The following is a 16,406-nucleotide window of genomic DNA, read 5'->3' as shown; positions in this document are numbered from 1 at the left end:
GCCTGTCATCCCGACGACCGTGGTTTGATTCCTGGTGTTGCTGGGATGGCATTTTCAGTTGAAAATCTCCAGCCGCAACTCTTTCATGCCTCAGTGCATGGAGGGAAACCTGGATAAGCTACGGAAGATGATGCAGACAATGACGTTTATAGTTAATATTACTGTATTTGGCATCCAGCAACAATCATTTGATATTTTGGGTATAATCGCAGTATATTCATACTTTGGATTCTGGGAGCATGCCAACCAAAAAGTTTGAATACCACTGCCGTACAGTACCTCAAGTCCTCTACAGTAGCATTTCATGTTGTTCTGTTATTTCTTTATTTTTATACTACGAAGCTAATTATTACAAAAGTTAGGTTTTATAAATGTAGGAGTACGACCTATACATATTTTTCACTATGAATTTCAACAGCTACAGTGTGTTCAGAAATTCAAGCATAGTAACTTGGTAATTAGTTTCCTTGTCCAGTGGCCTCACCTTGGAGGAAGTATTACATACAGTGGAAGAGGATGACCAAGATGAGAGGGACACATATACTTAGCCACTGGATGTGACTGTACATTCAGATGAGGACTCTGCAGGGGAGGATGAAGGGGGTTTAACAAACAGTCTTACAGGATGGCATGTGTGTGCACTAACTAGCCACGAACATAATAAACAATGTGATGTTCCCCTTGAAGAGTAACACACAATAGGATAAACAGGATAATGATAAACTCATCTGGGGCTAAGAAGAAATGAATTCAGGAGAACTGGGATTGATAAGAAGAGAGCCAATCTATTTGAAGATGGCAATGTATGGGGATGTAGGTATTGTAATTTTGTGGGTTTTTTCTTTATATTTCTTGCTCTACCCACGCTGACCTGTCATTTTGTTTATCCTATTATGTGTTCTTTTGATGTTCTTATCTTCCTATATATGATTTGCCTGGCATTTGCTTGTTCCTTTCCATCATCATCTGCCAATTAAGTATTAAGCCAGGTGGCCTGTTACGGTCTCAATCCATCTTTAAGTTGGACATCCAATAGATCGTGTCTCCCTAGGTTGGTATCGTACTATCTTCTTTGGAACTTGTTTACTAGGCATTCGGTTGATGTGGTCTCGCCAGTTCTTCCTGTAGGTTCCTAATTTAATACAAGTTTTAATTTTAGTTCTTTCATCACATCTTCTTTCCTTTTATGATACCATCATTTATATAGTGATGTGTCTCATAAAAGTAATCTCAGCAGCTGTGGTTCTGGTTCAATCTTGTCTCCTGATTGTCCATGCTTCACTTCTATATGTGGGAATTGGTCTAGCTAGTGATTTGTAGACTCGAAGTCTTGTGTCTCTCTGTACTAAGGATGGTTTCATTATTGAGTTCACTGTGCCTATGGATTTGTTGAACTTCACTATCTTATTAGAAATATATAAATCAGTGTTGAATGACAAGGAGTAGTGAAGGTAATTAAAGGTGTTTAATTAAAGGTGTTAACTCTTTCTAACAGTTTGTTATTGAGACAAATCTTAGTTGAAACTGGTTCTTTACCCTTGAAAGCAAGTACTTTTGTTTTTCCTGTAGATATTTCCATGTCATATTCAATGGCTATTCTAATGAGATGATGTATGAAGCATTGTAAGTCATTCTCTGTGCTGGCAAATAGTACTTGGTCATCAACATACAGAAGCATGTCTATTTTCAGGTCTCTTTTGATTGTGAAACTACCTTGGGCGGAGATGTCTCCAGACTTTTATAAGGGCATTCATGTATATGATAAAAAGCAGTGGGGAGAGGCCATAGCCTTGGAGTACTCTGTTGATTGGTTTCCCTAGTGAAATTGTACCATTAACCCTGACTGCAATCAAGTTGTTTTCATATAATTTTGATACTGCTTCGATCAACTGTTGTGGTACTTCATCGTTATGTAGGATATTTACTCATTCTGCTCTGTTTACTCTGTCGAAGGCCTTTTTTGTAGTCCATGAATGCCAAGTGTGTGGATATGTTGAATTCCCTATGCTTTTCTATTAACATTTTGAGAGAAAAGTAACCATCTGCACATGATCTTCCTTTCTGGAAACCATTCTGTTCTTCACCAATCAGGGTTGAGTTGTGTTTATACAGCTTATTTTTGATGATGTTGGCAAACATCTTATAGCCTGAATTAAGGAGGCTTATTTCTCTATAATTTTCACAATTTTTCAGGTCAATTTTCTTTGGAATGGGTAATACAAATGCTATGTGCCAGCTCACAGAAGGATTTGCACCTTGCCAAATTCTGCTTAAAAATCAAAGGAACCTACAATTAAAGCTATTCTCTGCATATTTGAATAATTCTAGGTTTAGACCATATTCTCCTGGGGATTTATTTTGTTTCAGTCGCTTGAGAACTGCTTATAGTTGTTCTGATGTAATATCTTCTGTAGTTTTATTCTCTGATGTTTGGGCTGTTATGGCTATTTTGTGCGAAGTCCAGAGGTTTTGGAAAAACTGGAGCCACATGTCCTGTGAAATAGGATTTATTCTAACATTTTGTATGGTGTCGTTATCCAGGTGCTTTAGGGTTTTCTATGTTTGTGGCTGTGGCCAATAGAGATCTGCTTCTAGGCAAAGTACGAATTTATTCCATGAGGTTCTTTGTAGTTTCCTGACTTCACATTTGGCAATGGCCCTATTGCAATGGTACTTAATCTTGGTGGTGATTCTTCTACAAATAAGGGTCATCTATAGTCGTCAGCCTTACACCATTAGGTGTAAAGAAAGAGTACGGGGGGAGGGGATGCTTGTTTGATTGCTTGCTTGCATATGACTGAACATTTTTGGATCCAGAAAGGGTTGGTGTCCCAGGTTTGAAATAACATACCTGCTACCCCAGAAATTTTGTTGAGTGAGTGTTTTAAAAATTAAATCAACCACCAAGCTGTACTCAAAATGATCCACACCTTCAACACTGTGAAAAGGACTGCTAAGGCTGTGCGTGGAAGTGAGAAGACAGAAAATAACAATGCTAGGCAATGTAGAAAGGCAGATAAGCTGTACACCAAATTCTGCTCTATGCTGAGCTAGGCAGCATTCAATTTGAAGATGTTAGGTTTGAATTAAGGTGGTGATACCAATTATTCTGAGTGTGGATTTTGCTTGCTTTCTTTCTTGCAAAATGATGTGCTGTGAAAGTATGACTAAAAATGAACAAGTGTACAGTTACCGTATACAAGAATGTACAAGATTACATATCTTTGACTTAAATCCAGAATGCTAATTCATTCAACTGGTTTGATGGATGTTAGCTGCAGAGCCTCTATACATTTTTATGGGGGTATTCAGAGATTATATGTTGTATTGTTGGTATAGGTGCCCCATAATCACAGTTTGGAGAAGCTCAGCCCCATGTGTCCAGCAAATAACCACATCTGATTTTTGATTCTCCATTAAATCACCCTTCTAATTATAGAAGAAAAAATTAAAAATAAGAAGAGGTCTGACCCTTCGAAGAATTGAAGTGTTAGTAAAATAAAGGTATGATAATGAAAGAATCACTAGGCCTCATCAACTTAACACTGTTGGGGTTGGAAGAGAACAAGAAGGCAACCTTCTACAATGAAGGTATACTTCTCAAGTTATGACATAGTATAGATGTCCAAAGCCTCTATGTAGAAAAGTATTACACATCTGATGAGTGATTACTGGTGGCAATGAGGAGAACCACTAGCTGCAAACAGAACAACGCAATATGTTAACTCAGTATGAGCGGTACAGTCTTTGAGGAAGAGTAGTGAAGATTAAAAAGGAGGACAATCCTATTTACAGGGTATGAACCCATTAGCTTATATTTAGCTTACCTTTTTGTTAAAGTTTATGGATATATCTAGGTGTATGAAGCACGAAAGTTTTTGATACTTTAGGAAATTAGCAATAGTACCGCAGTCATTCATGTGCAGTGAAATGCAGTCAGAGATATGTTTAACTGCAGAGTCTGACAGAATGGTAAACACCTCCAAAGAAATCACTCAAAGTGATCCACATCTTCAACACTGTGAAAAGGACTGCTAAGGCTGTGCGTGGAAGTGAGAAGACAGAAAGTAACATTGCCTAGCAATGTTAAAAGGCAGGGAAGAAGATAAGTCATGTCCTAAATTCAGGTAATCACCCATGTATGAAGAAGACAGAACTAGCTGGTTTTGATAAAGTGCTATACGCCAAACATTGCCATAACATATTAATGGAGCAGGAACTCAAAAGGATTGTGATAGATATCAGTTTGGAAAACATTATCAAAGTGATTAGGAAACTAGCAATGTGGGTGTGGCAGCAAGCAACTTGGATGGCACTTTGACAGACATGGCTGATGAGTCAACCAACAAGGCAGACGGTTGTTTTACTTCAGATGCTGCATGTTAGCAGATTACAGTAGTGTGTGTCTGTATGAAGTAGGATATTCAAACAGATCTTGATACTAGTATCAGCAGCATATAGCATGTGATTTGTATGGAGGATTCCTCACCTGCTAAAAATCTTTGAAGAGAATGTATCTACATTTGCACTACAGGTGTCAACATATGCCAGCACGCTCATGCACTAGTGGCAACGACCGATAGGACAAGTAATACTGTGAGGTATAAGTTCCTCACAGGTATCTTTTTCTTAGAAACAACTGAACCTATAAATACAAGGTTTGTATCCACGTGGGAGATGAATTATATTTTGATAATAATTAAAATAAGTCTAATAAAATATTAAATGCAAAGGGAAAATGCAATGCCATGTGCTCATTCTTTGTTTGAGCGACTATACATTCTGCTTCTATAAGATCATACGAATATTTTTAAGGTTAAATGCCCTCATGTTTTAATGTACATCAATGAATATCAACAATTATATACAGTATTCTGTTAACATTGTAAAAAACAATAGGCTAACAAAATAATAGGTACATAACATTTCTGAAACTAAGCTAGTGGTTTTAATATTGCACTATGGAAGGATTTTTCAGCAATGCAAGGACAGGAAAAGGTAATGATGGGAATGGCTGTGGCCTTAATTAAGGTACAGCTCAGCATTTGCTGGGTGTGAAAACAGGAAACCATGGAAAACTATCTTCTGGTAGTAGAGAACCCACCATCTCCTGAAGGCATGTTAACAGCTATGCAGCCTGAACTGTGTGGCCAATTCACTCTTTATGGAACTAGGCAATACTAGGGTAGGTAACTGCACACAGTTGGCTGGTATAGGAATGAAGAGGAACTCTACCACAAGCAGTGTTTTCTTCAAGTGCTTAGAGCAGTCTTAATTTGATGGCTACATGATGATGATGATTATGGTGCCAAAATGGCAAGTATCATAAACATAATAAAAATATTTCACAATTCCTACCTCAAGGATGCAGTCAGTTCCCTTATCTTGGGAGCCAATTTCATATCGAAACAATCCCAGGCACCAACGTGTCAAGTCTCGTGGAGTGAAGAGGTAATGGTTCTGTTGCACAGGTGTGAAAGTGCTCTTAATCTAAATGAGACAATTTTTAAAAATTATTCTTAATTTTACTGAACTTACAAGAGGACTGAAAGGGGTCACTTTTACATTTAGGATTATTTCCTTCAATGAAAGTCAACTAATAACCATGATAATTCTTATGATAGCATGTGAAGGAATTAGTGTGCATTTAATGGAAAAGTACACCTTTTGCTAATTTAAATTTAGTACAATTCAATTTTTCATAGGTCAGCAACTACAAATGTTTCTTGAATAAAATTTCTTATGGTCAACACATTCATTACTATTCATCAAATAATGTTCAGATTACAGAAATGTTTATCGATTTTTGCACATTAATTATTGAGGTTAAGTGGGGTTTGTACTGTAAATAATATTGTACTATAATGAATCTAATTCAGCAATGTGAATTTTTATGCATGTGAAACCAAGCTACCACCTAAAAATATTTAAGTCTTAGCAACAACTAGTTTATTCATCCATTTACACAATTCTTATGCTGAAATGATTTAATCCTTTACACTCCAATCGCTTTTGTAACTTACTATATCATAGCAGAAGACTGCACTCACTGTTGCACAATACTGCAGCTGCTGTTGGACAATTTGAGGTGGTGGTGGTGATTATTCTTTTAAGAGGAAGTACAAGTAGGCAAACACCCTCTCTATATCACTAATTGGAGAGAAAAATGGAAGGGAACCGTACTTTGAAAAATGAAGGCATTGGCCAAAGAAAGGGAAGGGCCAAGAAGGGCATGAAAATGAAAGACTCCTTAGCCATCGAGTGCTCTAATACTGACAGGGTCGGATAAGAACAAGAGTTGACCAAGAGAGGTCAGATAGGATAGATGAAAGTGAGGAACCTAATTCAAGTAAGTGGAAGCAATGTCAGGACTTAGCTAAAGGCCCCGTGGTTGCCAACCCTCGCTCCACAGTTCAGAACCCCTGGGGCCACATAATTTGAGGGTGAACATCATATACAGGAAATGTCAAGAGGCGTAAACGACACCAGGTTCAACCATGACCTCCACCCACTATAAGGTACAACCAATGAGATCGTATATTTCATGCCAAGAATAGTCTCCTTAGCCATCGTCTGTATACCTGAATTCAAATACTGAAAGAATTGCAGGAGAGATATGAATACTCAGATACGAGTATTAGCCACCACCACCGCCGACTAACCCACTCCATGTACATCTGCATTTTCTACCAGAATAAAGTCATTGTCCATGGAACTTCTTTTATGTTACAATTATATAAAAATTGCCTGGCCAGCGTTACCTGCTATGGGATGGAGTAGACCATACAGCCAGTGACTTAACACCATGTACTGAGCAGCGGTAAATTACCCAACTCTCTAAAGGGGCCATCAGCTTTGCACAGAGGAGCCCATTTAGTTGGGTGCTGGTTCTCCAGTAAGGGAAATATCATTAAAATCCAGCAGAATTTGTCTATTCTCCAGGTTAGGGGCAGCATAATCGGAACCTGGCAGTAACGTATAAAGCACTTTTGGGTGTGGCAAGCCTACCATAATAACAGCATGTATGTTTCTAGAAAGATGCGAAGTAGATGGAGATCAATGATCCATTACCCGACAACAAGAGCTCCCTAGATAGGGTAACAGAGGTAGTAAACAAACATGCATATTATAAAGCCTTTCAAAATATGTTTTCTAGTGTTTTACAAGGGCTCTATACATTGTAGTTCACTAGTGTATGGTATCTTTCAAAATATTCTGTGCTTCCTTTCTTCTTTCTTTTCACATGAAATAGTATCACTACTATATCGCTGTTGCAACTGTATCTGACAAATGTTGCAATTTTAGTTTCCTGTACCATTGGCACTACTGAACAAATCTGCCGGAGTGAGAAAAGTGGTATTCTAAATAGGCCAATAAGAAACCGGGAATATTAAAATTTGCAATACCCTGGAACTTAAGTGCTTTTAAATGTTGGAGCACTATCGTGTATATGCATAATTTAACTCCACAAAACTGTATGAAACTGTCAGTATGCAATGGCAACCAAAGAAGCTCTGATCAAACTTTTCCCTTATTCAGATAAGGATAATGATCATACATATTTTAGGGACTATACTCACAAAAATATGCAAGTGTATGATTCAATTCACCCAGGCACATCACCAACTGCCCCAATATTTGCTGATTTATAAGCTCTGAAATACACGACTGATGGACATATTGAGTACAAGCTTTCTTTCAACAAGGATTTTTGGCCACTTCCACAAACACCACACTCTGTCAGTGTTGGATCTAAGGCTCTGTCAGAGTTGGATTTGAGGTTCTTCAGTACGAGTTGACTGGAAAATTTATGATGTCCAATAGCGGACCAACTTTATTGGTATTATAAATTTACTCATTCGGGACAAATATTTCATATTCTGTATAGGAATCAACATCTATATCATCTGATGGCCAGGCAGGCATCAATTCTTGAAAATGAGACAAGGTCTCTCATAGTGCATTGGCAATGCCGGCAGCTCCAAGTAGTCTATGCAGTGGCCTCCATGCTCCTCCTTCCCTTTTTGAGCTCCTCAGTTCCATCTTTACCTTCATCCTCTATATTGGTGCCTTCCCTGAACATTGCGGTCAGGAAAATATTCTCCTTTTCTTAAAACCCAACAAACTTTCTTCAGACCTTCATTCTTATCATCCTCCTTCCTGTCTTATCTAAAATCTTTGAAGGCATAATGAGTAAACAGATGTCATCATATCTCCGTATCCTTCACCTCCTTGCTACTTCCAGGTAGGCTTCCAACCCCACCTTTCCACCCAAGATCATCTTTTTCATATCTCTGCCTCTCTTCACACCTATCTTTGTCCTAGAAGAACTGCGGCTCTGGTATGCCTGGATGTCAAGAGGGCCTTTAACTCCGTTTGACATCCGGGCTTACTATTTAAACTACGCCATCTCCCCTTTCCTATTACCATAATTCGCCTCACACACAACTTCCTGAAACATCGCACAGCTCGTATTATCATTCATGGTACTCCTTCCAACACCTTCCGAATGACATCGGTTGTCCCTCAGGAATCCCTTCTTTCCGCACTCTTTTAGCTCCTCTTTACCCATGACTTTCCTCACCCTGAACCTCCGCTTCACCTCTATCAGTATGCCGATGATTTAGCTATCCTTGCACTTACACCTACTATGCCAACCTTAACCCGTAAACTTCAAACTTACCTCAACACTTTAGAGAGCTAAATACTTGGGGCGATGACCTTCGATGTTAGGCCCCTTAAAACAACAAGCATCAACAAGCAGCAAGCTAAATACTTGGCACATCACCGTCAACCCTGCTAAAACCCAGTTCGTTGTCTTCCGCAAAAAATCCCACCTCTGCCGTCCCCAATACGTGTACACTTAACCATGTACAACATCCGTCTAACATAAACCAACCACCTTAAATACCTCGGAATTAAACTCCAAAACAACCTTCAGTGGAAATATCACCTTACTGATGTTTATAAACGATCCCTCCAGCTCTTCCGAGCCCTACATACCCTTACTGAAATGCAAAGCTTATAAATTACGATACCCTTACTGGTCGTTCATGGGGTCTCTAATCTTTCCACATCCTCCACCTCTACAAATCCTTCATTCATCCAGTCATCACATACAGTACTTACAACATTTAACATTAGATAGACACGCACTGCGCATTGCCTTCCATCTCCCTAATGATTCCTCCACCGCCGATGTCAACCTTCTTTACTCCTTTCCTACTATTCTTCAACACATTCATGACCCTCATTTTAAATACTTCATCACTGGCCTTCACAGTAACAATCCCACTGTCTCTGAAGCTCTTACACTTTCCCCACTCACAACGGCTATTCTCAACAACACATGAAATCCTGACATCTCACACCTCTTCCCACCTATCACTATGTAGCTTCCCCATTACTCTACCACTGTCTCCCTCTTTTCTGAAGACTCTCTTCCTCCTCTCACATAATATTTGGTAAAATGCTCCTGGAGACGGTGTTACCACCCCACTGGTCTTAGCAATAAGGGCACCAAAATTGCCATCTACATTTTGCTTCACTTCCTAACTTGCATTACTTTTTACTCATACACCATTTTCAATCATAAACTTTTGCTTTTATAATATTCATTCTCTACTCATCATCTCATTTTTGTAAATTTCTTTGTACATATCTTTGTAAATTGTTGTGAAAATATTCCTATAACAATCACAAGAAGTCATTTCTTTTATGTTGGTTATTTCTACCTTGTCTTTGCACACCTTTCTAATTTTATCACTGTTCTCTCAACTTACACATCCTGTGTATTAGCCCTTAGACAGTATATATATATATCACTTGTTCTCTTGTAAATATTGTTTTCTTTTTTTTCTCTTGCTGGCAATTGTCTCACTTGTATATACTTTTTCTTTCTTCTTACTATGTTGTTCAGTGTTATTTGTTATATTGTACACATACTTTGTTATGTCGTACTTTTTCATATTATTAGTGATCGCACAATCTTCTTGCACTATTTAATGTGCTAGATTTTGATCAAGTTTATATTTGCTCTACTCAATGCTCTTTGTTATATATCTCTTGGTCAATGTTTTTCCTCAACTTCCAGCCTCTATGACAGTCATATATTTCTCATAATATAGTGTCTCACAGGACTACGAACAGTGATTTCAGTGTATTCAGTGCCTCTAGTGTACCAGTGTACCTTGTGTTCTGTTAAACATATCAGTGACATTCTTGAACTTTGTCTTCAAGTCCACAGAAGACTATTTGGTTTATCTCTTTACACATGTATTTCCATACTTTGTATATTCTTCTTTGTATATCTATGTAACACTGTCTGGAAATAAATGGGGGATAACAAGGGTTTGACAATGGCGAGTGCGATGCGGGCACTCCCTGGGGCCTCCCCAATAGGCCAAAGAGTTACTTGTATAGCTCGTGCCCGCCCCCCAATTAAGGCTGTGGGAATTCAATAACTTTCTGAAGAAGAAGAAGAAGAAGAAGAAGAAGAGGAAGAAGAAGAAGAAGAAGAAGAAGAAGAAGAAGAAGAAGAAGAAGAAGAAGAAGAAGAAGAAGAAGAAGAAGAAGAAGAAGAAGAAGGAGGCCTCCATGGTACGCACTAGCCATACGTCTTAGTAGGTATGCTATTTACCAACTGAGGAGCACAGATTGGCCTACTGGGGTGACCAGGAGGAATGATTTTGGCCACTATTTTAAATAAACTTCGACCAACTCAAGTGATCGAGTCGAAACTCAAAGGAGCGAGTTCAACATTCGCAATCTCCGCATGCTTTAAGGTGCGGATGCCTGTCCATTGTCTTCATTAGTAAGGAATTTATGACTTTTTCTGTATCCATAACTAGGTTATCACAATATAAACTTGCACCACGCTAGTCAATTTCACATGACAAATATTCGCTACACTTCACTGTACCACTCAACACAAAATAAATTTCTAACTTCTGAATGGAATGTAAAATACAAGCACAAACAGGCTCACTGGGTTATTCAGCAATCTCACTGCTAATTGGCAAGCAAAACTGAATATTGCTGAGGCTAACAGCTTGCTCCCTGAAGGTGCTACTTATCCTGTGAAGTTCAGGAATTTAAGGCCTTTTTCCGTAAACATGCAACTGTGACCCAAGTTGGAAATCATGTTTCTTTCACAAGGGCTGACAAACAACATTTTTAGTGGGAGGAAAAATGTGATTGTACTAAGCGGTAATAGCGAAAATTCATGACACGATAAGTGAGGTATTTATATATAGATTTAATATGATGAGAATAGGGACTTTCAATTTGCTACGTGCTAAGCAGGAAAAGGTGTTAATGAGGAATGCACTAACAAGGTTTCACTGTAAATTTTTCTATTTTTTGCACTACTGATTCTTCTTCTTCCATCAACTGTATCCAAGGAGCTCCACAATCATTTACCTCCATCCACTTCACGCCCCTCCCTGAAGACACAGGGATGCACGTCACTTCTGTGGTACCCCTTAGCTCTTTCTTGATACACACTGATGTTTCATATAGACTATCATTACGGTGGTACCACCATACCCAAAGGTATACTTAACTAACATATTTCAATGAGGCTGCCTCTAGGCTGGAGAACAGATGCTTTCTGCAGCTGCCCCTAACCTAGAGAACAGACACTGGCTGCTGGTTGAAGTAATGTTTCCTCCACTGGGGGACCACCTGAAGTCGTTGGCCCCTTTAGGGAGCTGGGTTATTTACCGCTGCCCAACACTCAGCATTCAGTTGCTGAATGTACAGTCTACTCCAACCCTGGCCAGACAATTCTTTTTTTTTTTTTTTTTTTACAAAGTTAATTATTTGTGTCAAAGAATGTACATTGTTTATATAAATAAAAAACACTCCAATGCAAAATTTCATGCAAATAATGATCTTTTTAAATCATGCTGAAAACAATATGTACAATTGAAAGTTATGGAAAATAAGCAATGAATGTATGACAAAGTGGGATGTAACAAGTGACACACATGGACATTTACAAACACATCTTTTGAAGTATTCAAAGTAATTTGTTTTTTTCATTTGATTGAAGATGAATGTAAATTCTATCAAGAAACAAACTAACTTAAAAATGCAATTTTATGATCCATGAAGGTCCATGATCCTCCATTATTAAAAATGAATTTTACACATTTGTAAAGTAAATATAATACAGGTAAAGTTTAACTGAACTCAGTTTACCTCCTCATACATCTTGATCATAGTGCTGGCAAGGCTGGCTACTTTGCTGCTATTATGCCAAACAGGATGTTCTGGCACACACAGGTGCAGCACATGAGTCAGGTACAGGCCATAGATAGCCTTCAACTGGTCTCTTTCAGGATAGCTAGAACACGTATTTGTAATTCAGAAACTACACTGAACTGACTTACATGTTATTCTTTTGAGTTTATGCTGTAATATGACATATGGATAAACTTCATACTTCATGGAAGACATTGTTCTACTTCCTACAAAGTGATCCACAATATTAAGTATTTATTAGAACAGTAGTTAATTAAATATTCCTATGTAGCATCAAGACAAAAGAATCTGAATTTTGTAATGTGATATCATCAACCAATTAGAGTCTGAATATTTTTTAGAACAGTTGTGTCTATTGGGGCTGAATATTTTTCAAGTCCTCTGTAAAATACCTGATAATAACATACCTAGTTCACAAAACTGGTATAACTAATAATTCACTGCTATATTAGGATTTGTATGTACTAAAACACAATATAAATTAACTTTTACAGATTTTCCTCATCAGAGTACCTGTCAAAAAGTTTTTACTGTGTGGTATGCTTCAAAAAAAACTGTTCTAGATTAAGAGGACTTTACACTTTTTACAATGATATACTATCTTTTTTCCTCTTTTTTAAAATTATTATTTACATTTTATGACCTTCATCGGACAACTCTAGCCAACATTATGCAGAGAATTTTTCAGTTTCCTGTCAGCCTAGTACTTCTTCATTCTCTTGGATCTTGCTTTTTTCATCAGAAGTCACCCTTCCTATTGTCTGTTTGTTGGTTCTAGTTTGTTTGTCTGTGAGTTTCCTGATTTTGTCGATTTTGTTTCTTAGGTCTTCCACTGTAATTTGCAATTCATCCATATCTTCCTTGATTTCTGTAATCCACTTAATATTGCACTTACTATTCCATAATTTTTCTATTATCTTCCTGATGATCCTGTTCTCTGGTGTCCTGATTAGTTGTCCAAAAAATGAAATATGTTTCTTCCTGATTGTGCTCGTTACTGGTTCTATTTCCTTGTAGACTGTTTCATTAGAAGCTACTCTCCAGCGTCTATTTTTTGGTATGATTTGGGATGCACGTTCTAATGATTCTTCTCTCCATCTTGAGTATTTTGTCTATTTGTGCAGTGTTAGTTGTTTTGAAGATGGTTTCACTTGCATATGTTATTTCTGGCTGAATGACTGTTTACTGTTTTAATTTTGTTGCCATTGACAGGCCCTTTTTATTGTGAGTATTCTTGGTGACATATTGGGCTCTGGTCAATTTATTTATTCTGTTATGCCATGTTGGCTTTTCATTGAAGTTATATGTTATAATTTCTCCCAGATATTCACATTTATCTACAATTTTGATTTCTTAGTTTCCTATGACAATTTTGTTTATGAGTGGTGTGTCAGGTAACATGATTACTGTCTTTTCAAAAGATATTCGAAGACCAATTTTCTGTACTATTTCCTGTAGTGATATAACATTTTACTGTACAAACTTTACTTTTTTTGAATGGCCTAGCTTTTGAAGTTGCCAGTATTTTTTCATTGAAATGCATCCAGAATTTGGCTTACAGATGCAATGGACTAGAGTTGCCAACTTTTGCTTATCAAAATAAGGGAGACTTTGATGCAAGATTATGACTAATATGAATAATAATAATAAATTTTAAAAAAGGGTTGCATCAGATAAACAAACAAAAACTACATAACTCAAATTGTTGACATGTGTAAGTGTAGTTAAAATTAACTCTTATTTGTAACTCAGCTTTCATCAGATTTACACTGCAAATTATTCCTATCTTAAGTATATTCCTTTCTTTTTAGGAGGAATTTTGTGCCTATGCAAATTTGTGACTTCAATTAAAGCAAGTCCAAAGAAATGACATACACAACAGCTGCATGTGAACAAAATCAAATTACACATAAAATTAGTTCACAAACAAAATATATTTTTTTAAATGTCAGCAGGTTTCATTGTCAGTTCGCTGTGATTTTCTGTGATATATGAGATGCAATCTCCCAGGTGAAATTAAAATGGGAGATAGGTTACAGCTTAGAAATGAAGAAAGAGGATACGGGAATTCACATATAGTATGGGAGAGTTGGCCATCATACAATGGACTCAGTAGATGTTGATGGTCTTCCAAAAAGAGATCGAACTGGGAGCTGAACAGATTGCAACTAGGGCTCTCTAAAGACTAGGTATGCTCGCCCGCCATTATGGTTCATTCCTGCACTGCTTTGGTAAGGCAGTTGACCTCCCCAGCCTTATATATACCTCTTTTTTACTGTTCTGCACGCTAGAAAGTAATGCTAAACTAACATACTGTAAAAATACTCATTCTCAGTATTACTTAAACGGTTACTGAACATAATTATTCGTATATTACGTACATTATTGTGTAATTTTTACTCGAGACGGTGATTGTAAAAGCAAGTTCGTTGATAATTTGCCTTTTAAAAAACAAACAAACTAGGCATGTATTCTCACTGGAGGAATATTAGAAAAAATAGCTTAATAATATATCGGTTTTGTATTATTATATTATTGATAAGTACAATAGGTTGTTCGTAGGCTATTCACCGCGGTACCGTCAAATGCAATGAGGGACACCGTGGTTTTGACATAGGTTACTGTCATTCTTAAATCGTGGAATTTGACGTGGTAATTGGTCAATGTCGAAGACATATAAATAGTGGTAGAAGATTATGGTACCATATGATCCCAGTCGATTTTTCATACTTGCGTTAAATTGACTCAGCGCCATTTTCAACGTTGTCGAAATAGTAATTAAAATATTTCTCGAATAAAAATAACGGTGAAATGTGATGTAAGAAGGCGGACACACCCAAGTAACTGGGATTCTAAAATTTAGTCCCTTTTCGTATATACCAGTATTTAAATAGACACATTCTATGTGCAAAATAAACTTAATTGTTGGTGAGTGTTATGAACTTCATCTGCTTATGCAGTTGTAATGAACAGAGAATTTTAGATTATTCAACCGAACATTCATGAAACAAATGTTGTGTTATTATAAATTAGATTCGGGAAGAAAATAGGAATAGAGTAACTACTTCTATAAGGGGCAAAAGATCTTCATAGATCGACGCCCCGAAAAAATAGCATTTTAAAAAACTACTTCTATAGCTGACCATTTTCTCCCAACCTGAAGTACTTCACTGATAATCAGTTACCAGTGACTTGTAAGGGAAGTGACCCACGAGCTGTGGAGAATATTGAAAACTTTTACTTTGGGAAAGTTAACAGTACTTTCTTTTTTACAGAGAATCCTCTGGTTTGAGAAGAAGTTATATTATTTCTCAACACGACTCATCTTACTAAACTTCAAAGCGTTGCAGTACCGGTTAACTTGCTCATGCAGCACATTTAATATATATATTTAAGTAATATTTTACAAATTTACTTTATCCTTTTATTACAGTACTTGTAAAACAATAACATTCTTATTAAACCCACAACAGCATTGGATCGAATTTGGAAGAAGTGTCTAACATTTTTTTCTTTTAATTTACAGTACGTTGGAGAACATGTACTGGTTCATTTATCATTTAAATTTTCTCCGTTACAAGATCTGCACTATTTTGCATCATATAACAGAAGACCTAACAGTTAAAAAATTAATTTCATAACTTCACAACTTGGTTTCTTTAGACCACCCAATTAAAAAAAATGTTTCAGAGCTTGAGTCAGAAAGCTCATAGTTTAAAACCTGCCTGTATATAGGCCTACTGCAGATCTTGGTTCTCAATAATGCATTTGTTGTACTGCCAGCAATGTTAAACAACTTATTTCTTTTTGACAAATATTGTAACTGTGGTGTTTGGATGTTGAACTCCTGTTTCCGAACTTCGGGGGAAGAATGAATATTGAATGATCAATGTGACTGAATTAAAGGGTGTAATAATTTCAGTGGGAGCTGGATGCAGGTTTAAGTCAGCATTTGAAGTAGAAGGTGCAGCAGAGGCAGTGGAGGCATAATGAAGACCAGAAGGGAATCTAAAAAACCTGTATCCCGCAGTAGAGACATTACTACAATTGAGTGCAGGACAACCCACCACTATGTAATAAATATCCACCCATATATAGCATTATTCAGTCCCTGCACGCGGTTATTAAGGCAATATGTC

General features: G+C 37.2%; 1 protein-coding gene across 1 annotated transcript in view; it reads right to left on the bottom strand.

Moving 5' to 3' along the window:
* Positions 1-16,406, bottom strand: part of btv (beethoven) — a 594,436-nt gene that overhangs the window by 209,505 nt on the left and 368,525 nt on the right. The window contains exons 44-45 of the mRNA XM_068226811.1: positions 12,205-12,349; positions 5,359-5,490 (exon numbers count right to left, since the gene is read on the bottom strand). Coding sequence (XP_068082912.1) covers positions 5,359-5,490; positions 12,205-12,349 — 277 coding nt within the window. The remainder of the gene's footprint in view (positions 1-5,358; positions 5,491-12,204; positions 12,350-16,406) is intronic.

The sequence above is a fragment of the Anabrus simplex genome, chromosome 3, assembly GCF_040414725.1.
Source record: "Anabrus simplex isolate iqAnaSimp1 chromosome 3, ASM4041472v1, whole genome shotgun sequence".
Taxonomy (NCBI): domain Eukaryota; kingdom Metazoa; phylum Arthropoda; class Insecta; order Orthoptera; family Tettigoniidae; genus Anabrus; species Anabrus simplex.
This window is presented reverse-complemented; position numbering and strand designations above follow the sequence as displayed.